Genomic DNA, 27,309 nt, shown 5'->3' on the forward strand with positions numbered 1-27,309 from the left:
AAAATAATCACTTGAAATAGAAAAGGTAGATAAGCATAGATTTAAAGTCTCTTTCTTACTCTAAATATGACCACATGTGGTTCATCCTGCCAGATCCTCTGTCCATCCCTCACCTGCCTGCTCAAGGAAGTAGTGAGTCCAAAAAAAGACCCCAGTGGGCTCCACCCACCCTCTTTTATTTATATTCATGGATGCAGCACTGGCATATGAAAAATGGGATGAACCTCTGCTTCAGTCTGGGGGGGAAGGAATGAAATTCCCTCCATACCATCCCTCCTGTAATCCTTTAGGAGACTAGTCTCCCAAATGGATCATTTAAACATAACTATCTTATACCTCTAATATCTTCTAGCTAAAAGTACATACAATATTGCACTCTCTAAGAGGAAGCTACAATAGTTAGAGATAAGAGGGAAATAGAGGAAGAAGAAAACCAAAACTGGTTGATAGACTCATTGACAAAATGCCAATTAGAGGGCAGTCCCCTTTGGCATAAGAGATACCTTCAGAATAATATGTTCAGCCCCTTTCAGTTCAGTTCAGTACATTCTGGATCTTTTGATGCAGTGTGTGGCTTCTGCAGGCAGCTTTATAGCACCTTCTCCAAAAGGATCCACTTTCTTGATTCAGTGTGTTGGCAAGTTTCTTTTCCTGAAATTTCTCCAAAAGTTTTAAAATCTTGGATGTTAGGATAATTACACAGCATCCCAGACCCTTGTCCCTGGGGGACAGCAGCCACGGAGGAGGTACTGAGGCAGGAGCTGGAGTGATCTGCTGTCACCCTTTTAATACTTAGTATTCTTGAACTTTGCCAGGAAAATCAGATGTACCAGTCTAGAGTGTGAAGAATCTTTTTTCCCCCCTTCTAAAAAGTGGGGACATTCACATACTGATCCCTGGTACCAAAGGATGGAGATAGACCTAATTGTTGAGAAAGAGAAAAGGCAGGTTATTTCAGACCAAGGAGGAAAAGTAGGAAACATTAGAAGATGAAAGTAGTATTTAGATTTGCCTAGTTAACAGACAAATTATGGGGATAAGCAGAAAGCTTGATGGGGCAGTTAGATGGCTCAGATGGGGGTTAGGTGACTTGCCCAGGATCACACAGCTAGGAAGTGTCTGTCCAGAGGGTCCTGGGTTTAAATCTGGCCTCAGATACTTCCTAGCTGTGTGATCCTTGGCAAGTCACCTAACCTCCATAGTCTGACCCTTACCATTCTTCTGCCTGGGAACCAATAATTATTATTGATTCCAAGATAGACTGTAAGGGTTTTAAAAAAAAGTTTGACATCACTGGTAAGAAAGCTAATGCAGTCCTATGATACATGAATAGAAGTTATGTTAGACAAGGAAGGAGAAGCATATAAATATTTATATAGCAATTACTATGTGCCAGGTACCTTACACATATTATCTCATTTAATCCTCACAACCTTGCTAAGTGTTGTATTATCCCTATTTTACAACTGAGGAAACTGAGGCATACAGAGGTTAGGTATCTTGCCCAGGGTCACACAGTAAATATCTGAAACCAGTTTGGAACTCATGCCTTCCTGCTCCAGGCTGGCACTATCCACTGTATCGCCTAGCTGCCTCAATTTCAGGGCAATTGTGCTGAGGGAACAGGTAGGCAGAAGCTGTTGCCAGTAGATCTAGGCAGGGCATCTACCTTTGGAGGCTTGTTGCAGGTTACAGACGATGTCAGGGATATCCCAGGTCTCCAAGCTAATGGACTGGAAACTGGTTGTTATGTCCCAACTACAGAACTGAGTGTGTTTGAAGGAGGGAGAGCAAGAGGTCTAGGTGGGGCAGAGCAGTGCAGTTCTGGGAAGCCTACTTGCCCACACTGGTTTTCTCCCATGATATATGTTTCTGGAGGGGTTTTCTATGTTGAGCTCTAGTGGAAGATGCCTGAGGACTTGGGTACAGAGTCATTATTAACCAGGACTAAACCATGATGGCTCTGGGTTACAAATCAAGGGTAGTGATATTCTTGCTTAACAACACCTTCCAAACATTTCCCTATCGTTTTGGGAGGTCCTGGGAGCACATTGTCCAGAAGGAAGATGTTGATCATCTTCTTGAACCCTCAAGGTCACACTGCATCTGGCTGACTTCATTTCTCACTTACTCCATGAGCACTGGAGCTCACAGGGACATAGCCCCACTCAGGAACTCAATTGCATTTGCCACTAACTATACTTGGACCTGAGCGCTAGTCCATTGGCTTCTCCCTAGCACTTTCTTTTCTCATTATAGAGACTACTAGGGACCAAAAATATGTTGCCACTCAGTTAACTCAGGGCCTTTTAGGGTTGGAATCAGTCACTCTAAATCCAGAATCGGCTCTAGTTCCAACGGCCCTTCCCCTACATTCTTCCTTCCTTGCTAATTCCCTCCTAGGCTATTCCCAGGAACCTGTGGTTGGTACATGGATGCCCTTCCTCCCTCACCTTCACTGGTGTCCTACTCCCACTCCAGCCTCATTAGTAACGACTCCACGCCCATTCCTTCTTGTATATCCCCATTGAATTTCTCTGAGCAATCAATCACTTCTTCACAAATATATCGAGGACACTAATCCCACCTCATTACCCCTCAAAAGATGAGAGAGAGAGAGAGAGAGAGAGAGGGAGGGAGGGAGGGAGGGAGGGAGAGAGAGGAGGAGATCCCCACACTGGGATCTAAATGTATGGTCTGATTTGAGCAGAAGATACTCATGCTAGGGAGGAGTTACAGAACTATATAGACACATAACACAAATGTGGGGATAAAGAAGAAAGGGATGCTGGGAGATAGAGTTCAAGAATACAAAATTTTCTAATTACACACTTTATTTCCCTAAGTGCTGTTCCTCACCAGTGAGGTATTAAAGGTATACTGCAGTCAATGAAGAACGTTGATTGCTTTAGAAGTAACTTCCTAGCTGTGTGATCCTGAGCAGGTCATTTAACCCCCATTACCTAGCCCTTACCACTCTTCTACATTGGAACAACAATAACAACAAAAAGCATTGATAGATCTTTTCATTTCCCCCCTTATCTGCTGCCCTTCCAGTTGCATCTCTAAATGCTCTTATAATCCGGTTTATTTGGGTGTCATGCAAACCTTTTTGCAACTTGTTTTCCCCGCAGCTGCTATTTGTTGTTTTCTGAGGCAATTTTAATGGTCCTCTTCCTCCTTAGCATTTAATAAATGCATTTATATTTTTAAAAAGCATTACTCAAGACGGCTATATCTCTGATTGATTGGGAAAGCAGGTAAATTTCTCATTGAAATGAACTTTGGAATTTTTTTGGCCTCTTTGTAAATGATGATTTCTTTATGTTGGTTAAACTTTTGTAGGATGTGGTGATAATTGATCTCAATATCTTTTCCTTGATCCATTGCAGTATCTTTTCTGAATAGATAAGATTAGAGTTAATGTAATTACCCACAACATCTCATTTTTGTACTTTCTTCTAGCTTGGTATTGATCTTAGTCTTTTGACTAATCTAGTTGATCTGATTATACACAGATGAGTCAGAAATTAATTCTACCTAAATAATCAACCATTTCCTCTCTACTAATATATAGGCAATTTTATTTTTCATTTGGCTGGTGTGTGTCTTGTTCAGTGTATACTGAGACTGTGGCTCAGGAAAGGGACTGGACCTGGATATATGATCTGGAAATCAACTACAAAGAGATAATAATTGAACCCATGGATTAATGAATCAATGTCTTTGGATCTAGTCATTAAATCAATTGAGAATTTGCCTTAATTATACTATCAACTGGCTTATTTATCACATTTATTGAGATTACCAAGTGAGACAAAATATAAGGAAAAAGAGGGTTCCAAGGATAAATCCATGGGGAACCCCCCAAAGTTAATGGGCGTGACCTGGACAAAGAACCAGCAAAAGAGACTAAGAAGGAATGGCCAGTCAGGTTGGAGGAGAACCAGGAGAGACCAGTGTCATGAAAAACCTGAAGAAAGAAATTTTCTAAAAGAAAATGTTCAGAATCCATAGATATGAACCTACTGAGAGTTCTATAGATCTTTCATCTCTTTTATTTATTTTTTTAAAAACACTTACCTTCTGTCAAAATATTGATTCCAAGGCAGAAGAGTAGTAAGGGCTAACCAATTGGAGTTAAGTGACTTACCCAGAGTCATACAACTAGAAAGTGTCTACGGACAGATTTGAACTCAGGATCTCCCATATCCAGGCCTGACTATCCACTTAGCCATCTAGCTGCCCCTTCATCTTTTTTATTTATTTTTTTCAAAGTATGTCATTTTGTTTGTCTTTAATACACTCCTTTTCCTTTTGAAAAATTTATTTAATTAGATGATTTAGAATATTTTCAATGGTGACAAGACTCATGTTCTTTCCCTCTCCTCTCCCCAGCCCCCTCCTGTATCTGATGCACAATTCCACTGGGTTTTACATGTGTCATTGATTAAGACCTATTTCCATATTATTAATATTTGCACTAGGGTGATTGTTTAGAGTCTACATCCCCAATCATATCCCCATCAACACATGTGATCAAGCAGTTGTTTTTCTTCTGTGTTTCTACTTCCACAGTTTTTCCTCTGAATGTGGATAGTGTTCTTTCTCATAGATCCCTCTGAATTGTTCAGGGTCACTTCATTGCCACTAATGGAGAAATCCATTACATTCGATTGTACCACAGTGCATCAGTCTCTGTGTATAAGGTTCTCCTGGTTCTGCTCCTTTCACTCTGCATCAATTCCTGGAGGTCATTCTAGTCCCCATGGAATTCCTCCAGTTCATTATTCCTTTGAGCACAATATATTCCATCACCAACATATACCACAATGTGTTCAGCCATTCCCCAATCAAAGGGCATCCCCCTCATTTTCCAATTTTTTGCCACCACAAAGAGTGCAGCTATGAATACTTTTGTAAAGTATTTTTCCTTATTATCTCTGGTGTACAGACACAGCAGTGGTATGGCTGGGTTTTGTTTGTACAAAGCCTTTTAAATTTAATATAATAAAAATTATTTATTTTATTTATTTTGCATTTTGTAATTTTTTCTAACTCTTGCCTGATTTTAAAATCTTTCCTTTCCCAAAGATGTGACAAGTATACTATTCTGTGTTCACCTAATTTACTTATAGTTTTCTTCTTTATGTTCAAGTCATCTTTTTTATTTCTTAATCCCAAGCCTCATCTTCCAATATGTTTTTTACTTTCCTCTCTATATCCATCTTCATATTGATGTCACAGAGCATAAATATGGATGCTGCCTTGGCATTGATGATCTCACTGAGTTCTTCTTAGCTATCTCTACCTCTTCAATCTCTGCAATGGATGCTGGTATATTAACCTCACTTACCTTCATGGTAGCCTTTTTGCTTATGCCCATTTCAAGCTCTTCAAAGCAAGATGCTCAAATATGCCATTTTTGTGAAATAATATTTCTTTTTGCCCTTGGGCATATGATGAAACTAAGTCCACCAGGTACTTCATTTGATGCTCCAGAGACAGCCTGGAGCCATCTCTCCATTTGGCTCCAACTTCCTTATGTCTTCTTTTTTCCTTATAGAAAGAATGCCAGGGCTACCATGCTTCAGTATCTCTGGTTCTCTGGTCACTTTACTGTGGGTTGTTAGACAAATACAATAATAGCCGGTCACTATACCAAGTGCTGTACAAATATTATATCATTTGATTCTCACAAAAACCATGGGAGGTAGGTGCTATTATTATCTCCATTTTATAGTTGAAGAAACTGAGGCAAAAAGAAGCTAAGTGGCTTGCCCAGGGTCTCTCAGCCAGTAAGTCTCAGAGATTAGGTTTGAACTATGTTCTTCTTGCTCTGCAGCCAGGTGGTACAGTAGATAGAGCACTGAATCTGAAATCACAAAGACACATCTTCATGAGTACGAATCCAGCCTCAGACACTTACTAGCTAGCAGTGGGATCCTGGGCAAGTCACTTACCCCTATTTGTCTTAGTTCCTAATATGTAAAATGAACTGGAGCATGAAATGGCAAACCCGTATCTTTGCCAAGAAAACCCCTAAAAATGGAGCAATGAAGACTTGAATATGACTGAAATGACTGAGCAGCACAGCTTCCTGACTCTAGTCCCTAAACTCTATCCACGGTACCCCAGTTGCCTTTACAAGTCTCAACAGTTATTTAATGCTTATAGATGCACTAAAAACTGTAACTTCTTAACAGCCTCTGACTCCTTTTGTGCCACTTCACCATTGTCACCATGGAATCAGAAGGGGCCATATAGGCCTAGGAAACATTTGCAAATTTTCACTTTGTTTAATGGATGAATACGATCAAGGAATTCATTGCCTAGGGGCTAATATTTCTGAACCATCCACTGTGGGCCAGGTACCATGTTGGGTGCTGGGGATACAATGACAGTAAATGCAATAATCCCTCCTCTTCAGAGGCTTAGATTCTAATGAAGATGAAGCTCTTTGTACTTAGGTAGATAGGTGACCCTCAGAAAGAGGATGATCTGTGTGTGGCTAGACCTGTGCTCAAAGCCTTTCTAGCTGCATAAGACCTGACAATCCTTATGTGTCTCTAGCATTGCCTCCCCAAGCCAAAGTCACCGCCATCTCCAAGCTGCAGTGGGACACTGGAGGACGCATGGGGACCTTAGACATAACAGGCATTTAATAAACACTTAATGAGATAGGCTGAATTCTGGGCATCTCAATTTAGGCAAGACAAGCTCTAGCCAGGAGGGGGCAACTAGGATGGGAAAGGAACTGGAAACCAATCTGTATCAAAGAATGGACGGATCTTTGAGCACTGTAGGGGCACCAGTATAGCACCTGGAATGTTTATCTTTTGTCTCTTATTCTTGCTACTCTCTGGTGTGACTGTTCATCTCCAACTAGGTTTTTCAGCTCTCATCCCATGGCTCCTGATACATGAGAATTCATGTAATTGTTCTGTGGCTGCACTCACCCTCCCAGTAATATCTCAGTCAAAATAGCCCTCCCTGGCTACTATTTGTATCTTCCTCTAGTAAAATGTAAACTGAACAGGAAAAAAAAAAGAAAGAAAGAACTGGAGAGTTAACCTAGAGAAGAGAAGGCTTAGGGGCGACATGATCATTGCCCACCAACTATTTGAAGGGATAGAAAGTCCATAGCCCACAATGCTTAAAGTTCATGGAGCAAAGAGGGTCTGAGTTCAAATGCATCCTTAAGCACTTATGACTCAGCTGTGTGACTCTGGGCAAGTCACTTAACCTCCATCTGACTGAGTTTCTCCATCTCTGAAATGGGGATACTAATATCACCTAATTTGTAAAGGGAAAATTAAGATATCACAAAGTGACTTTAGGTTAGAATAAGGAAGACAGGGAGAAGGATCAGGAACTAGCTGTGATTTATTTTCTATAGGAAACTCCAGGGTAAGTCACTTCCTTCCACTTCACTGAAAGTGATCATCTTAGAGAGTCTTAGAAAGTATCTTAGAGTCCTGAGAGTTTCAGCGATTTGCTCAGGGTCGTACAAACATCAAATCTTAGGTCTCAGATCTTCTTGACTTCAAGGGTGGCTATCCCTACACTGTACTGTCTCTCCGGCATAAGGTAGAAAGTCTTGGATTGTAGACGTGTGCTGTGGTTGAATAAGCTGCTTCAGCAGGATGGAAGCTTTCATCCATGTCAGCTAGGGAAGACTAAGGTCTCTGAAGACAATGACCGCCTTAAGGATCTCTGTCTCTTTCATAGCACTAGGGACTAGTTGGCACACCACAACTTCCCAGAGAACAATAGCCTGAGTACACAGGAGGCAGCGAGGTAGTGATTAGAGGAAGACCTGAGTTCAAATGTGCCTCAAATACTTCTAGTCCTGAACCTCTTATTGACTGACAAAAGGATTCACTGGAGAAGGAAAGAGCAAACTGCTCCAGCATCCTTGCCAAGAAAGCTGGGATGACTGCAGTTATCAGGCTTGGCTGAACAACAATGACAATATAAATAATAATAAATAATGAATAATAATGAATAAGCAACCCTTTCTTGAAAAGAGGCAGTCTAATAAGGGAAATAAAATAAGTATTTATAGGAATACAAACAGAAAAAAATATAAAGTAACCAAATACAAAATAGTTAAAGGCCAGGGAATTTGAGAAGGCAGAAGTGATGCAGTGGATAGAGTGCTGGGACTAGAGTCAGGAAGACTTATCTTCCTGAGTTTAAATCTGGCCTCAGATCCTTAATTGTTATGTGACCCTGGGCAAGTCACTTAACCCTGTTTGCCTCCGTTTTCTCATTTGTAAACTGAGCTGGGGAAAGAAATGACAAACTACTCTAGTACCTTTGCCAAGAACACCCCAAAATGGGGTCCCAAAGAGTCAGACATGGCAGAAACAACTAACCAACAAAGAAACCTTCTACATATAGCTGTTGTAAGGAAAACACTTTGTAAACTTTCAACTCTAAAAAAATGTTACTGGGTAATTCAAGTAGATAGGAGGACAATCAGGAGAGAAGAACATCCTGATAACCCAGAGAAAAGAGAGTACCCATGAGGAAAGAAGTGGTCAAAAATGTCAAATTCAGGAGATAATGAATGGGGATTGAGAAGAAATCATCCGTTTTTGCTATGAAGAGATCATTAGTAACTTTGGAGAGAGCAGCTTCAGTTGTGTGGTGAAGTTGGACATCAGACTCAAATAAAGTTTAGACAACTTTTTCTAGGAGTTGGGCTGACAACAGGAAGAAAGGTGATAGAATGAGGGGATGGTAGGGACTAGTGAAGGCTTTTATTTTTTTAATTATCATTTAAAAAAATATTTTTCCATGTTTACATGATTCATTTTCTTTCCATCTCCCTTCTCAGAGCTATTTGTAAAATTTAAATTAATATCCAATAACTGCGAGTATTATATTTTATAAGATTTATTAATAATCACGAGAAGTAAACAAAATACAAGAACAAAAGTAAAAGGCTGAGTTAAAAGACATGAGAAAAATTCTCTTGCCTGGCACTCACCCAACATCCCAGCCGAGATCAGGAGAAAAGAGAGAGAGGGACGGGACAGGGTCACGTTAAAATATATCCTAGGAAAGTAAGCACATAAAATGAGAAGGAAAATGGCGGCTGGGAAAAGAAGTCCTAGAAAGACCATTCTAATGACACATAGTGAAGGCTTTAAAGGATGGAGCAGACTTAGGCATGTTTGAAGTTAGTAGGGAAAAAAACTAGTTGATTGGGCCAGGTTGAAGCTATGAGGAGATTATTGAGGAATTGATGGGAGGAGATAGGATTTTGCACAAGTAGAGCTGCTGTCCTCTGCAAGAAGGACCTCTTATTTGTCAGAGCCTGAGAAGGAAGGAAGAGGGATTGAGGGTTGATGCCCTGAAGTTTTGAGATGAAGAGAATGGGAAAAGAAGATGCTCATGTCCAACAGTCCCAATTTTCCCTGCAAAGTAAGAGATCCTCAGCTGAAAGATAGCAGGAAGGGAAAGGCATGGAAGGCTTGAGGTAGGAAGATAAATTGGAGAATAGCTCCTGTGGGGAGTAAGATTTGGAATCAAATAGGAAAAATTAAAAGGACAGCATTGCTTTTGTGAGGGCCTAGTTCAAGCTGAATGACTTTGCGAATGAATTTGTATTTGTATATGGGGATGAATGGGGATTCCTGAAGTCATAGAGTACTATCATGTCCATTGGGAAGACATTTTCTGGATGTAGAATGTTTGAGAAAAAACAAATTTAAAGATCATCAAGTTCAACTTGTTTACTCGGCAAAGATGACTCAGAAAAAGGGAATGTTTTGTTCAAGTTTATAAGCCACCAGTAGAAGAAAAGGAACTAGAACCAAAGGCTCCTGGGGCATGTATTTTGGGTCAACTAAACTCTGGCTACAAGTTGTAAGAGAGGCTGATGGGGAGGGGGAAGAACGGTTCTGAGGAAGGAAGTTATGAGTTGAGTCAGAATGGAGCATTAGTCTTGGTGACTGAGGTGAGGGTGATGGTAGTTGAACTTGCCCCAGGATAAAAAGTAGGACAGCCCCTGTCCCGCCAGCCCTAAGTACAACTGGGAAATCAGCAGTTTCCCTCCAGGGCAGTTTGGTGTCATGGAAAGAACATTGGACATGGAGTTACAAGATTCATGTTCACACTGGATTTAAAGTTACAAGATCCATGTTTATATTGGATTTGGGATTACAAGATCTCTGTTCAAGTCCTGGATCCACCACCTGCCAATATGGAACCTTGGACAAGTCATAACCCCTTGGAACTAAGGTTAAGCTGTAGACCTGTCACCTTTCTCTGAGCCCCAGATCTCACCTCCATCACTTCATAGCCAGGTCTCCAGATAAGAGTTGATTATTCACTTGAATTCCATGCTAAGGTTATCAGTAGACATTAATTATTTATCTCCTTCCCTTTACGGGTAATATATATTCATTCAATGGTGACTTTTTAGAGAAAGGCAAGTGCCTTATGCTCTAATAATGACTTTGTTCAAGAGGAATTAATGGTGGAATTTCAGGAACTGTGATGGGAGGCGGGATTAAATATTGGCACCCCTCAGATGATTCCACGTAGGTGAATTATTCCTCTTCTGCTAGATCCTTGCAAGTTTTGACTTGTTCCTACCTTGCCACTGTCTGCATGAGTGCCTTTGGACAAACAACTTCCCCTTGCTGGAGCACAGCTTTGAAATCTTTAAAATGTAGGGGCTAGACCAGATGATCTCTAAGATCTCTTACAGATTTAACATTTTATGTTGCATATGCTCAAGTGGCTTTATTTCTGATGTATTTCTGAGATTCTTTCCGTCGCTGACATTCTGTGTTCTCAGATATCTTCCAGCTCTGACATTCTCTGTTCTAAGATCTCTTCCAGCTCTAACATTCTCTATTCTAAGATCTCTTCCAGCTCTGACATTCTCTGTTCTAAGATCTCTTCCAGCTCTGACATTCTCTGTTCTAAGATCTCTCCCAGCTCTGATATTCTCTGTTCTCAGGTTCCTCCCAGCTCTGATATTCTCTGTTCTAAGATCTCTTCCAGCTCTGACATTCTCTGTTCTAAGATCTCTTCCAGCTCTGACATTCTCTGTTCTAAGATCTCTTCCAGCTCTAACATTCTCTGTTCTAAGATCTCTTCCAGCTTTAACATTCTCTGTTCTAAGATCTCTTCCAGCTCTGACATTCTATGTTCTAAGATCTCTCCCAGCTCTGGCATTCTCTGTTCTCAGGGTCCTCCCAGCTCTGACATTCTCTGTTCTCAGGGTCCTCCCAGCTCTGACATTCTCTGTTCTAAGATCTCTAACAGCTCTGACATTCTCTGTTCTAAGATCTCTAACAGCTCTGACATTCTCTGTTCTAAGGTTCTTCTCAGCTCTGACATTCTCTGTTCTAAAGTTCTTTCCAGAATCTACATCCTATTGTTTCATGTTCTGAGCCCAGTTCTGATATTAACTGTTCTATCTGTCCAAGGCAACTCACAGTTCCAACATTTGAAATTCTAAGCTTTCTCTTAGCTGAGGTCCCTTTTAGCTTCAAAATAATACATTCTACACATGTTTTCCAACTCTAACACCCTGGATTCTATGTCTAAGGCTGCTTCTAGCTCTGACATTGTACACTCCAAGGTCATTCCCAAGGCTAATGTTCTGTGTCCTGAGAACTCTCCTACCTCTGAGACTCTAATGTTCTAAGATTCTGAGTCTTCTGAGCTAAAGTTCTCTTCTGTCATGATTTTGAGCACAATTCCAGGATCCAATTTTGGCCCCAGGTTAATTCTTCCCAACCCAAACTGAGAAAGAAAGCATCTAGGGCTCTGCAAAGTACCAATCTCCTGAGCCTCTTCTCTTCCTCCCTTCCCTGCCCAAATAGAGTGCCCATGTGAGCTGTTATCGCCTCCACTGCCCACCAGTGCACTGTCCTCAGCCTGTGACGGAGCCTCAGCAATGCTGCCCTCGGTGTGTAGGTAAGTAGTGTCAGTCTCTGCCCCAGCTCCTGAACCCTCCCTTGCTGGCTCTATGTTTTCCCTCCTCAAATCCATCCACCTTCTTTCCTCCTTCTCTTCCCTCTGGTCTGTCTCCCATCTTGTCACTCATTCCCCTTCTCTCTAAGTCCAGGCCTCTTCCTCCAGTCCCTTCCTCTGTTCCACAGCTTCCTCTCTCTTCAACTCCATAGCCTTCCCCTCACCCAAATTCCCAAAGTCCCACCTCTGCCCCCTAACCCCATGTCTCTTTCCTCTAATTCTCTAATTCTTTTCTCTTCCCCTAAGTATCTTTCTACCTTCCTGTGTGTACTACTCCAGAGGGAAGCAGGAATTTTTGGGCAGAGAGGGAGAATTTCAGTCTACCATTAAAAAAAATTTTTCTAACAATCTTAGGTGTCCTAAAATGGAATGGTTTCCTTCATTAAGGAAGGGGATTCCCATCATTGAAAATATCAAAGCAGAGACTAAGAAGTCCTCTTCTTGAGGGGATTTCTATAATGGGGAAACATGTATATTTTATTTTCTCAAGGTCCTTCTAGACATGGTAGCCTAGATTCTAATGGAGATTGGGGATTGAGGGTGGGGGGAATCATAGAGGAGGAGATACCAAGTCTAGCATGTAGATTCAGCTAATCCACTGTCCTCGTTTTAGATAATTGGGGGGGGTAACTTAAAATAAATTTCTATGAAAAAGATCTGAGGGGCATAGTGAACCACAAGCCCAATATAAATCAATAACATCCTATAGCAGCCCCTTCCCCCAAACTAACATTGTCTTTGGTTTTATCAGTAAAGTCCTAGCAATCAGAACAGTGAGTGGTCTTGCAGTTCTAGGCTATAGTCAGACCGATTTTTAAGGACACTGATAAAATGGAGCATACCTACAGGAGGTCAGATATGAGGAGTAGGAAACTGGATTATAGAGAATGGGGAATATTTATCTTCTAGAAAGATCAGTGGAGAATTATGAAATTAACTTTCAAGTATGTGAAGGGCACAGGAAGGAAGAAGAGGAATGTTCCATGGTGGCCTTAGACACCGGTTGCATCAGGGTGGCTGCTTTTTGTAGGGTGGCATGTTATCCTGGAAAGGGCCATGGACTTAGACCCTGAAGAAACCTGGGTCCAGGTCATGGCTCTGGCATAGGCAAGTCACTTAACTCCCACAAAACCTCAATTTCCTCAACTGTAAAATGAGGGTGAAAATGTATAAAATGCCTACACCTGGAGGTTGTGGTGAGAAAAGTATTTTGTAAATGTTAAAACACTATGAATATATTGTTACATATTAATAACATATAGGTTATATATAGGTTAACAATATAGGAATATCCAGTGGAAAGGGATCTGGTTTGGGGTCAGGAGAACTCCATTTAAATTCTGGCCCTGCTATCTGTGAGAACTTGGAAAAGTCACTTGATCCATCTGTGCCTTAGTCTATCATCTGTAAAATAAAGTTGAACCTGCTGAATGAAGTCTCTTCCAACTAAATCTATGACCCTCTTCAGGCCCTAGACACAAGAGTAAGATGAACATGGATTTCTTTTTTCCTACCCTGGGTGCGACTGTCCCAGGTTGAGGAATAAGAAAGTTCTTTCCTATCACCATCACCCAGAAACTTCAGGAAGGACCTACTTGAGCTCCCGCTCCCTCAGAGAAGGGACCATGGAACCCAGAATGCCCTATCTTCTCTCCTTCAGATCAGTTTCTATTATTCATACCCATTTCATTAAAAAACAACATCATTAGGTACCTACTGTATGCAGAACACTCTGCTTGTCTTAAAGGAGATGTAAGGTTTAGGCAAAACACTGTTCCCATTCTCAGGGAGTCTATCATGTGCTACTGGTAGATAAGATACGTACACAGGTGTCAGTCACCAGGGAAGGCTCATTTCTGGAAGGGAGGAAGCATAGCCAGATTGGCTCTGAAACCAAGCAAAGTGAGACAGGGAAAGGCGGATCTTGGGGAAGATAAGGGAATGCTGGGGAGGAAGGAGATGCTAACTAGCAAAGGCCGGGGGCTCTTTGGGGTGACTCTGGCCAATGTCTCCAATTGGAAGGAGCTTTCATTTTTCTTTTCCTTCCCTTGTTTTTCCACATTCTCTCTGAAGAACCACACACACCATCAGGGCTCCGGGCCCCCCTGAAGTCATGCCAGTACAATGGGACCACTTACCAGCAAGGGGATACGTTCACCACCCAAGAGCTCTTTCCCTCCCGTCAGACCAACCAGTGTGTCTTTTGCAGCTGCTCAGTAAGTTTTTCCTCCACCCTTTCCAATCAATTAATAAACATTTATTAAGTGCCTACTATGATTCAGGTACCATGCTAAGTGTTGACAATACTGAAAGAGGCAAAAGACAGTCCATGTTTCCAAGGAGCTTATAATCTAATGGGAAGAGACAACAGCCTTCCAGCATGGGTGAGTGTGAGTGGAGATGGGGTGGATGGGATGAGCCAGGGATGATGCTGGGACTAGGAGAGAAAGCAACTAGGTGATGACATACCCCTAAGTTCCCATCTGGCCTCAGACACTTGTTAGCTATGTGTGACCTTGGGCAAAGCACTTAATTTCTCTCAGCCTCAGTTTCCTCATTTGTAAAATGGGAATGGCAATAGAGTCTCTCTCAGGGTTGTTGTGAGGATCAAAAGAGGTAACCTATTTTACAATACTTTGCGATCTTAAAGCACTTTGGGTTCATCATTTAACTGCTATGAACCTCAGTTTCTTTGTCTAGAAAACGAAAGAGTTGGATAAGTAAGATTCCTCCCAATTCTGCCAGGTTTTTGTTCTAGTCCCAAATGCCAACTATGCTATTTGACTGGCTGTATGACCCTAAGCAAGTCATGCCACCCCTCTGAAACTCAGTTTGTTCATCAGTAAAGCAGGAGTGATCATACTAGATGCTACCCACCTCAGTGGGGCTTTTAGGAGGATCAAAAGGAGAGAAGAGATGGAAAGTTCTTGGTAAACATTGAAGCCCTGTAGAAATGTCAGCTGCGATCATCATCATCATTATTATTATCCATTGTTTAGTTGGCCCCAGCAAGCCCTTCATCCTCTGCTGCCCGCCCCCTCTTCCCTTGCCAGCCAAGCCCTTTGGATCCTGGCTTCCCCCATGCATCAGTGCTCAACATTTCCTTCCAGGCCTTGTAGCATGCACAGAAATAGCTATTCACAGGCATCCTCAGATGAGAGCCCAGAGCCAAGGGATGGATGAGAACCTTTCATCCCAGCGCCCAACCCAGCATGTTTCTCTGCACACTGTCTGGATGTTGGCTTTAATTCTTCCAAGGGAATTTCAGCATTCAGTGGCTTTCTCAGCTGAGCAGAAAGAGGGTACTCTAAAGTGAACCCCCAAAATATCAGTCAAACAATCAGTCACTGGGGAACGAGCACAAGTTGCTCCAAGAGCCACAGTCCCTCCCTTTGGGAGATCCCCCCAGTCTGAGATGGAGATGTGGCCCCTGCCCTTAGGGAGCATCTTCTGGGGCCCCCTCCTGCCTTTCTAATCTTCTTACATTTTACATTTACATTTCAACCTTTCAGAGGCTTTTATGATTCTTGATGTTCCTTGAACACAATGTTCCCTTTTCCCTTTCCATGACTTAGCACTGGCTCTGCCTCATGCCTGGAAAGCTCTCCCTCCCCACCTCTGCCCACCGGCTTCCCAAGCTTTACCTCACATCTTAGGAGGGCTTTCCCAGTTCCTCAATCCCCTTTAAGATGACTTTCCATCTATTCTGTACATATAGTGTACATATGTGATTTGCATGTTGTCTCTTCCATTAAAATATGGGCTTGAGGGAAGAGACCATGTTTTAGCTTCTCTTATGCCTGGCACTTAGCCCGGGGTCAAGGCACATGGTAAAGGCTCAGTAAAAGGATGCTCACTGAAACTGTTGATTGACAGAGAAACAGCTCTTCTCAGGGAGCCACAGAGAGCTATAGGGAAGGAAAGGATCTGTTCATACCCAAATAACTTTTCCTCTTGAGGATGAAATGGAAATTTATAGACCATAGTTTGGCAATGGATTCTCCTGATATTCCTCTATCCATAGTTCATTTTTAAAATGGCGAGAGCCCCTGCCTATCCCTAGCTCTTGTCCAGAATTTGAACTTTCCTAAGGAAAGCCTCTAGGGAAGTTGATGCCATGATACTTCTTATTAATCCATTCTAATCACTTGTAAAAATGGGAAGAATAATAATATCTACCTCCCAGGGGTATTGTGAGGATTCACTGAGATATTATTTGTAAAGTGTATAGATAGTACCTAGCATATAGTAGGCACTTAATGAATATCTTGTTCCTCTCTTCCTCCCTTCCTTCCTTCCTTCCTTCCTTCCTTGTTTTCTTCCTTTCTCCCTCCCTTCCTTGCTTTCTTCCTTGTTTTCTTCCTTCCTCCCTCCCTTCCTTGCTTTCTTCCTTGTTTCCTTCCTTCCTCCCTCCCTTCCTTCCCTGCTCCCTTTCTCCCTTCCTCCCTTCCTTGTCTCTTTTTTCCCTTCTTCTCTTCCTCCCTCCCTTTCTTCCTCCATCCACCCCCTTCCTCCATCCCTTTCTCTCTCCCTTCCTCTATCCCTTCCTTCCTTCCTCCCTTCCTTGCTTCTTTCTTTCCCTCCTTCCTTGCTTCCTCCTTCCCTCCCTCCACCCCTTCCTTCCTCCCTTCCTTCTTTCCTCCCTCCATCTCTTTCTCTCTCCTTTCCTCCATCCCTTCCTTTCTTCCTTCCTCCTTTTCTCCCTTCCTTCCTTTTTCCCTTTCTCTCTCCCTTCCTCTTTACATTCTTTTCTTACTTCCTGCTTCCAGTAAGTATTCTTCTAGGAAGGGCACACACAAAGTCAATGATGAAGTGACTCAATGACACTGAGCCCCACAGGTGTCAGAATCCAGAGTCTTTTCTACTTCGGGACATTGGCCCTTCTCTTAGACTTCGCTATTTCCTGGGGTTTTTTGGAGTGAGGAAAAGAGGCAGGCAGACGCTAGGATTCAAGCCCAGTTCTTCTGCATCCCAGTGCAGCGATCTTCCCAAGGTACCCTGCTCTCTCTTCTCTCAGGGTGTCCCAAAGTGCCCACTGAGCTGGGAGCAAGGGCAGTCTCTATGAGTGACCTACTTTCAGACCCCTTGACTCCGGCAGAGCCCAAGGGCCGAGCCGTGCCACGGTTCTGTCCTTCCAGAATGGGCGGCCCACTGGCGCACACACAGCCTACTGTTGTGCTGAGCCCCCCCCCAGATCTGGAGGCCTGTGGGTGCCAGGAAGGCGGCTGGGTGAGGAGACTGTGGTGGCTTTGCTTAGAGAACTATTCCAGCACCTTGGGAAAGGAGAGAGGTGAAAACTGCTGAGTACGGCCTCCCCCGGCCTCGGAAACCTTACCAATCTAAATATTCCCTGGTTCTGCCCTGCTCAGCACGTCCCAGGCTGGTGAAATAGATCACTCTGTATACACACAGCTCATGCCCGCACACACCATAATTTCACACCTGTAAACTGCCCCGTGGATGAGAAGAAACCACAGATTTGGAAGGGGGCACTTGGTGATTTTTTTTTACTTAGACCATAGAATATCAGAATTGGAAAAAGACCTTATAATGTAGAACCTAACATGGCAGCTTGCAGAAACCTTAGAATGGAGAAGAGCAGGGTGAAAAGGGACCTTAGAACACAGAGTGTTAGATCTGGGAGAGAACTGAGAGAATAGACTGTCAGAGCTAAAACAGCCTATATTTAGAACATAGATTGTCACAGAAGGGAGAGCCCTTAGAACAGAAAATATCAGAGGTGGGAGGGATCTTAGAACAGAGAATGTCAGAGCTGGGAGGGATCTTAGAACAGAGAATATCAGAGCTGGGAGGGATCTTAGAACAGAGAATGTCAGAGCTGGGAGAACCCTTAGAGCAGAGAATATCAGAGCTGGGAGGGACCTTAGAACAGAGAATATCAGAGCTGGGAGAACCCTTAGAGCAGAGAATATCAGAGCTGGGAGAACCCTTAGAGCAGAGAATATCAGAGCTGGGAGGGATCTTAGAACAGAGAATATCAGAGCTGGGAGGAATTTTAGAACAGAGAATATCAGAGCTGGGAGAACCCTTAGAGCAGAGAATATCAGAGCTGGGAGAACCCTTAGAGCAGAGAATATCAGAGCTGGGAGGGATCTTAGAACAGAGAATATCAGAGCTGGGAGGGATCTTAGAACAGAGAATATCAGAGCTGGGAGGGATCTTAGAACAGAGAATGTCAGAGCTGGGAGAACCCTTAGAGCAGAGAATATCAGAGCTGGGAGGGACCTTAGAACAGAGAATATCAGAGCTGGGAGGAATTTTAGAACAGAGAATATCAGAGCTGGGAGAACCCTTAGAGCAGAGAATATCAGAGCTGGGAGAACCCTTAGAGCAGAGAATATCAGAGCTGGGAGGGATCTTAGAACAGAGAATGTCAGAGCTGGGAGGGATCTTAGAACAGAGAATATCAGAGCTGGGAGGGATCTTAGAACAGAGAATGTCAGAGCTGGGAGAACCCTTAGAGCAGAGAATATCAGAGCTGGTAGGGACCTTAGAACAGAGAATATCAGAGCTGGGAGAACCCTTAGAGCAGAGAATATCAGAGCTGGGAGGGATCTTAGAACAGAGAATATCAGAGCTGGGAGGAATTTTAGAACAGAGAATATCAGAGCTGGGAGAACCCTTAGAGCAGAGAATATCAGAGCTGGGAGAACCCTTAGAGCAGAGAATATCAGAGCTGGGAGGGATCTTAGAACAGAGAATATCAGAGCTGGGAGGGATCTTAGAACAGAGAATATCAGAGCTGGGAGGGATCTTAGAACAGAGAATATCAGAGCTGGGAGAACCCTCAGAGCAGAGAATATCAGAGCTGGGAGAACCCTTAGAGCAGAGAATATCAGAGCTGGGAGGGATCTTAGAACAGAGAATATCAGAGCTGGGAGGAATTTTAGAGCAGAGAATATCAGATCTGGGAGAACCCTTAGGGCAGAGAATATCAGAGCTGGGAGGGATCTTAGAACAGAGAATATCAGAGCTGGGAGGGATCTTAGAACAGAGAATATCAGAGCTGGGAGAACCCTTAGAGCAGAGAATATCAGAGCTAGGAGAACCCTTAGAGCAGAGAATATCAGAGCTGGGAGGGATCTTAGAACAGAGAATATCAGAGCTGGGAGGGATCTTAGAACAGAGAATGTCAGAGCTGGGAGGGCCCTTAGAACAGAGAATATCAAAGCTAGAAGAAGCCTTTAACTTCACCTAGGCTTTTATTTTTCCCCCCTCAAATAAAAGGATGGGGTAGTGGAAGGACATGGGGCAAGTATCCAATATATGAAGGGAATCATACTGTATTAGAACTCATTTATGCAGTTTGGCAAGGGAATGAGGAGCTGGACTCTCTCCATTTGAAGGGCACCCTTTTGGAGGACAAAGAGGAGGCTGGCTTTGAGCTGTGATTCTGAGCTTTCGTTTCCTCTTTCATAAAGTGGAGATGAAAGTCCCTGCTCTGTTAGTTTTTGGAAGAATCAGAGGAGATAATGCTTAACTAGCCGATATACCATATAAATAAATGTTACTTATTCTTGAGGTGACCTAGTAAAGTAAAGAGCATGTTGGGTATGGTTGGGGAGACCTGGGTTGGAATCCTGGTTCTGATATTTACTAGCTCTGTGACCAGAACCTCAGCCTTCTCATCAACAAAATGGGGCTTATAATAATAATCAAACTTCCTACCTCATAGGGTTGCTGTGAAGTCAGAACTTTCTCCTTAGAGTACTGTGGAAATAAGAGTGCTTATTCTCATTCCTAGGGTCAAGGCCAAAATTTCTTAATATCTTTGACAAAAATATCATGTCAGTGAAGTTTACAGGTGCCTTAAAGGCCATAAAGTCCAGCCTCCTCAATATATAGACCAGGAACTCAAGTTCCCTAAAAGGGAAATGGTTTGTCCAAGTCATAAAACAAATTATTGGAAGAACCTAAATCTCCTGCCCACCCTATTCAATAAGACTGTTGTTATTCATCATTTTTAGTCACATGTGACTCTCTGTGTCCTCATTTGGGATTTTCTTAGCAAAGATGCTGGAGTCGTTTGCCATTTCCTTCTCCAGCTCATCTGACAGATGAGGAAAATGAGGCAAATGAGATTAAGTGACTTGCCCAGGTTTGCACAATTGGTGTCTGAGGCTGGATTTGAACTCGGGTCTTCCTGATTCTAGGCTCAACACTATTCACTGCACCCCCTCTCTAAAGGACAGCAGTAAATGAATCCCTGACTTCTTACCTGGAGACCACTGAATCTAAAAAGACTGAAATTTTTCTGTAAATCTCGAAACCCACATAGCCTGTTAGACCCATGATCTCATTTGATAAATGACAGATGATAGGGATATGTGAGGCAGCTAGCTGGCGATGTGGATGGAATGTTGGGCTTGGAACCAAGAAGCCCTGAGTTTGAATCCTGACTCAACCAAATAACCAATAATCATAACTAATAGTAGTAATCAGCTTAGAAACACAGAAGAAGAATAACTGTTTGATCACAGGGTCAATGGGGATATGATTGGGGATCTAGACTTTTAAAACGATCACTCTAGTGCAAATATCAATAATATGGAAATAGGTCTTGATCACATGTAAAACCCAGTGGAATTGCACATCAGCTACAGGAGGGGGGAAGGGGAGGAGGGAAAGAACATGAATCATGTAAACATGGGAAAATATTCTAAATTAATTAATTAAATAAATGAATGTCACATTTCACAGACAGGAAAACCAAGGCTCAGGGAGATTAGGACTTTCCAGGCCACCCAATGAAAAGTGTTCAGGATACAACTTCAATTTAGATTCTCTTGATGTTAAATTTAGCCCTTTGCCTCCCATCAGCTTCATCAGCATCCTAGAAGATCCCTCCATTCTACATTCTCTGTTGTAATGTCCTTTCTTTCCAAGATTGTAGAAAATTCTGTGTTCTCAAATCTCAAGCCCATTCCTGCTTTGGCATTCCATGCCTAGTCTCCAAAGGCAACAGGGCCCAATCACTGAACTTATTCCCTATTCTTTCCCAGGAAGGCCAAATCTACTGTGGCCTCATGACTTGTCCTGAAACCAGCTGCCCCACGCCTGCCCCAGCACCTGACTCCTGCTGTCCCACCTGCAAAGGTAAGACGAAGCCTGCCTAGGTGGTTACTCCAGATCATCAGTGCCAGGAGGGACCTTGGAATATAGAACGTCAGTGCTTTAGGAACCTTAGAACATGGAATGTCAGAGCTGGGAGGAACCTCAGAACCCAGAATACTAGATCTGGAAAGGAATTTAGAGCACAGAATGTCAGAGCTAGAAGAGACCTCAGAACTCAGAATAGTAGAACTGGAAAGGAATTTAGAGCACAGGATGTCAGAGCTGGGAGGAACCTCAGAACCCAAAATACTAGATCTGAAAAGAATTTTGGAGAACAGGATGTCAGAGCTAGAACAGACTTCAGAACCCAGAATACTATCTGGAAAGGAATTTAGAGCATAGGATGTCAGAGCTGGAAGAGACCCCAGAACCCAGAATACTAGATCTGGAAAGGAATTTAGAGCACAGAATGTTCAAACTGGAAGAGACCCCAGAACCCAGAATACTAGATCTGGAAAGGAATTTAGAGCACAGAATGTTCAAACTGGAAGAGACCCCAGAACCCAGAATACTAGATCTGGAAAGGAATTTAGAGCACAGAATGTTCAAACTGGAAGAGACCCCAGAACCCAGAATACTATCTGGAAAGGAATTTAGAGCATAGGATGTCAGAGCTGGAAGAGACCCCAGAACCCAGAATACTAGATCTGGAAAGGAATTTAGAGCACAGAATGTTCAAGCTGGAAGAGACCCCAGAACCCAGAATACTATCTGGAAAGGAATTTAGAGCATAGGATGTCAGAGCTGGAAGAGACCCCAGAACCCAGAATACTAGATCTGGAAAGGAATTTAGAGCACAGAATGTTCAAACTGGAAGAGACCCCAGAACCCAGAATACTAGATCTGGAAAGGAATTTAGAGCACAGAATGTTCAAACTGGAAGAGACCCCAGAACCCAGAATACTAGATCTGGAAAGGAATTTAGAGCACAGAATGTTCAAGCTGGAAGAGACCCCAGAACCCAGAATACTATCTGGAAAGGAATTTAGAGCATAGGATGTCAGAGCTGGAAGAGACCCCAGAACCCAGAATACTAGATCTGGAAAGGAATTTAGATCATAGGATGTCAGAGCTGGAAGAGACCCCAGAACCCAGAATACTATCTGGAAAGGAATTTAGAGCACAGGATGTCAGAGCTGGAAGAGACCCCAGAACCCAGAATACTAGATCTGGAAAGGAATTTAGAGCACAGAATGTTCAAACTGGAAGAGACCCCAGAACCCAGAATACTATCTGGAAAGGAATTTAGAGCACAGGATGTTAGAAGAGGAAGGAACTTTAGAATGAAGAATGCCAGAGTTAGGAGAAATCTTAGAATATAGAATGCTGCAGAATCACAGACTTGGAAGGAGTGTCAGAGACCATCTATTCCAAACTTTCCTTAAACACACATCCCTTCTATAACAAACCCAAAAGGTACACCTGCCCTTTCCTTGAAGACCTGCGGTCAGGGCCAGTCTACTAATCCCCAAGGCTACTTCTGGAGGGGTCTAATTGTTAGAAAGTTTTTTCTCACATCAAACCTAAATTTTACCACTTTCCTCCCTGACTTCTGCTCTTTGTCTTTAATTCTACCTTCTGGGTTCAAGCTAAACAGGTTCAATTGCTCTTTCATGTAGCAGTCTTTTAAATTCAAGAAGACTGCTGTCTTGTCTCTCCCAAGTCTTCTCTTCTCCAGGCAAAACACCCAGAGTTCCTTCAACTGATCCTTCTATGGAGAAATCTCAAAGCCCTTCATTATCCTGATTGCCCTCTGGGCTCTGCAGTATATCAACATCCTTCTTTGAATGTGGCACACAGAGCTGAAGCCAGTTCTCCAGCTGTGGTATGATGAGGACAGAACACAGTGGCACTCTTACCTTCTTACTCCTGGACACAGTGTCTCTCTCTTGTGATACTTGTGCTATCTTAGCTTTCTTGAAAGGCTCTTGTAGCACATGGTTAACTCATATGGAGATTTTACATATGGAGAGTTTACTAAGAACCCAAGACTTTAAAAAATGTATTATTGGGGGGCAGCTAGGTGGCTCAGTGGATAGAGATCCAGACCTGGGTTCAAAGCTACCCTCAGACACTTCCTGACTGGGTGACTCTGGGCAAGTCACTTAATTCCCATTGCCTAGCCTTTCGGCTCTTCTGCCCTAGAACCAATACTCAGTGTTGATTCTAAGATGGAAGGTAAAGGTTTTTAACAAATAAATTTGTTAATGGTGCCTTCTCTTTTTACACTACAGCCCTTTCCTAATATATTCCTTCCACTAATTCCCCCCTTAATAAATAAAAAAGATAGAAAAGAAAAACAACAACTGACAAATCTACCCCATCTGGCAGCACATGCACAATTTACCACCATATTCCCCACCTCTCTACTGCAGCAGGCAGTGAGATGGGTCACACTTCCAGTTCAGTAGAGTTTGGCCATTTTTTAGTGTTGTTTTGGTACTTCATCTCCTGGCTCAGAAGTGAGATCACTGGTATCAAAGGGAATGAACAATTTAGGCAGGGAGGTGGCCCAGTGCATAGAGAGTTGGGGTTGGAAAACCCAAATTCATATTCTTCCTCAGATACTTTCTTAGCTGTGTGGCCGCAGATAAGGCACTCAATCTTTTTTCCCCCTAGCCTCAGTTTTCTCATCTGTAAAATAGGGATAAGAATAGCAGCCTCCATAGGGTTGATGTGTGGATTAAAAGAGTGGCCCACATAAAGTACTTTGCACACCTTCAAGTGCCATATAAATGCCTGCTATTACTAACTTGGTGACTTCTTGAATTCTCAGATGAACTGATGACTATCCATGCCTCTTCCTTCTTGAGGAGCTAGGTTTTTTTTAACCTAAGTGTACAACTTTATCTTCATCCTTATTCCATTTTATCTTCACCTTGTTAGCTTCTGCCCACTGTTCTAGCCTGTCTGATGTATTTAGACCCTGACCCTTGATATCCAATATGCTCTCTCGCTCTCTCCCATTTTGGTATCAGCCACAGTTTTGATAAACAGGCCATCTATGCTTATATCCAAGTCTCTGATAAAATTGTTAAACAGATCCATTAGCAACCTTCTTCCAAGTTGACATGTGATCATTGATGACCTCGCTTTAGGTCTAGTCATTCAACCAGTTGCAAGCCCAGTTAGTTGTACCATCATCTGGTCCACGCCTCAGCATCTTTTCTACAAGAATACGAGAGACTTTGTCAATGACGTTACTAAAATATAGGTAACTGTACCTGATCTCTCTACCAGATGAGCTGTTCAATCGAAAAAGAAAAGGTCGTCTCTTCTAGATTGATTTATCTGGCTTATCATGCTTCCCATTAATCATTGTGGTCAAGAATTATAGGCCTATTAATTCTAGAATTCTAATGGATCCCCATGCGACACAGTGTTCAGTCCCCTCCCTATTCTGATCACTCTCCTTATGATATGCTCTAACTTTAAAGTCATTCCAAAAATGTGGCTCCAGAACTAAACACAGAACTCTAGAGCTATGTTTTGATCACAGAGTTTGAAGATTTGATTCTCTTCCCTTTTTGTTTTGGAAACAGACAAAGTGGAGAAAGAAGGGCCCTCATTGGACTGGCCTAGTCCAAACCCTCATTTTATAGAAGCAAACTAAGGCTCATGATGTAGTAAAAGCTGAGATTTCATTGAATTTGGAGTCAGTGTACCTGACACTGAATCCACAACTGTGTGTGACTTTAAGCAAGTAATTTTCCTTCTCTGAGCCCCATTTTTCTCGTGTTAAATAGTCATACTAATATCTACCTCACAGAGAAGACACTTTACCAATTGTAAGTGCTATAAGAACCCTGGTCTCCTATTGTTCCTATTCTCTCCAACCCTGGGCTGTTTCTACTATGCCATATGCTTCCTTACCCTTACTCTATCTCCTTTGGTGGCAACTGGTTCTCAACTTCAGTTATTTAGAGAGTTAGTTCTCTGTCATTAAGATCAGGATACAATATCCCAGAAGTGTAATTAAAGGTACAAATATCATCCCCATTTTACAGATGAGGAAATGGAGGCCTAATGACATGAAAGGACTTGCCTGGAACCATAAAATTTCTCAGTTTAGTATCAGAGACCAAATTTACCATGCCATACCAGGACAATCCACTCTAACTCTCACGTCCTCTCTGTCTGTCTGTCTGTCTTTTTGTCTTTCTCTCTCTTTCTCTCTGTATCTCTCTCTGTGTCTCTGTATGTGTGTGTCTCTCTGTCTCTCTCTGTTATGTGTTAACCAAAAAGTTAAAACCATAACAACCACAGGGAATTGTTGGCATGAGTATCTTCTGCTCAGATCAGACCATACAATTAGATCCCAGTGTTGTGGGGATCTCCTTTCTCTCCCTCCCTCCCTCCTTCTCTCTCTCTCTCTCTCTCTCTCTCCCTCCCTCCCTCTCTCCTTCCTTCTCTCTCTTTCTCTCTCTCTGTCTCTCTCTGTCTCTCTCTGTCTCTCTCTCTCTCTCTCTCTCTCTCTCTCTCTCTCTCTCTCTCTCTCTCTCTCTCTCTCTGTCTCTCTCTCTCACACACGCACACACACACACTCCCCTTCTTACAAAACTCTCTAGACCATTTTCCCATGCACTTCCCACCATCCCAAACATTTCAAGAATAATTACCTGAATTGTTTGGTCTAGATCATAAAGCTGGGGGTGGTTAGAGAAGACTTCTTGGAGGAGATGCCTCCTGGGCTGGATCTCAATGGATGCTTTTATTTAAACCAGGCTGGGCTCAGGTCACTCTAGCTATGGAATAAGAAGTTTCCTCAAATCCATCACGCCTACTGGTCCTGAAAGGAGGAAGGGTCTGGAGGAGGAGTTTGCAGTTTGTGGGGTTACCACCAGAGGACGGTGTGGAGCTGTTATGGAACACGTGCTCAGGAGGGACTATTTCACCATCTTTGCCCTTGAGACATTCTTAGCCATTGGGATTGTTAGAGGAGGACCTTTGGATGTGGGTAGGGGTGGGGGCGGGGATAGCCAGTGCAGAACCTTAAAACATAGAATGTTAGGCCTGGCAAGGACCCTGGAAGAGAGGCAGTGGGGGCTAAAAGGAACCCCCAAATATACAACGTCAGAGCTAGGAGGCGGCACCATGATTGATTCGGTCGCTCTGCCTCGGAGGCAGTAATAGAAACTTGCCCGTGGCCTTGATCCCAGCAGCAGGCAGTATGTTGTGGTCCCCCTCGGAGCCCTTGTTATTGGCTGCTGAGCGAGGCGTCTCCTCAGAGAAAGGTGAGCCCTCAGCAGCCCACTGATCTAGCTGTACCTAAGCAGGAAAGCCCGTCTATGCTGTGCCCACAAGGAAATCCTGGATGCTCTGTGTGTAACCCTCCAGCGACTGGGAACTTACTCCGTCTCCCAGAATCCCATTTCACTTTTTGACAGGGCTAGACATGACAATTTCTAAAAAAAAAAAAAAAAAAACCCCAACAACAAAACCCAGACCCTTATCTTCCATCTTCAATACTGGTTCCAAGGCAGAAGAGTATAGGAAGGGCTAGGCAGCTAGGAAGGGTCCAGGACTTCTCATCTCCAGGCCTGGCTCTATCTACTAATCCATCTAGCTGCCCCCCAGAGTTTCTTTTAATATTGAGCCAAAATCTGTTGCTCTGAAACTTTCGTTCTCTGGAACAACACAGAAGAAGACTCAATCTTCTTTTCTTTTTTTTTTTGTTTTTTTTTTTAGTTTTGAAATTTTTTATTTAATTAATCAATTTAGAGTATTTTCCCATGACTACAAGATCCTTGTTCTTTCCCTCCCCTACCCCCTCCTCCCTCCCACAGCTGAGGCACAACTCCACTGGATTTTACTCAATCTTCTTTTCCATGGGATAACTCTTTCAGAGTTTTAAAGCCACCTATCATATACCTCCTTAAGTCTTCTCCACTCCAGAATAAACATCTCTAACTCTTGACTGATCCTCATACAACAGTCTCTGGTCTCCTCTCCATCCCAACCTCCTTTCTTTGCATGTGCTTTCACTTACCAGTGTCATTCCTAAAACATGGCCCCAGAACCCTGGGATCTAAATGTATGGTCTGATCTGAGCAGAGGATACTCAGGCTAACAGTTCCCTGAGTTATTATGGTTTTAACTTTTTGATTAACACAGAGCAGTGTTGACATCACCAAACTTGAAGTCCTCTAAGACTGTAAATTGTGTTGTCTA

The 27,309-nt window shown here is 42.9% G+C and overlaps 1 protein-coding gene across 1 annotated transcript in view; it reads left to right on the forward strand.

The window, feature by feature from the left end:
• CHRDL2 (chordin like 2) overlaps nt 1-27,309 on the forward strand; it is an 89,631-nt gene that overhangs the window by 28,514 nt on the left and 33,808 nt on the right. The window contains 3 exon segments of the mRNA XM_001367459.5: nt 11,853-11,946; nt 14,077-14,219; nt 21,027-21,120. Of these exon segments, the coding sequence (XP_001367496.4) occupies nt 11,853-11,946; nt 14,077-14,219; nt 21,027-21,120 (331 nt within the window).

Source organism: Monodelphis domestica, chromosome 4 (assembly GCF_027887165.1).
Source record: "Monodelphis domestica isolate mMonDom1 chromosome 4, mMonDom1.pri, whole genome shotgun sequence".
Taxonomy (NCBI): Eukaryota; Metazoa; Chordata; class Mammalia; order Didelphimorphia; family Didelphidae; genus Monodelphis; species Monodelphis domestica.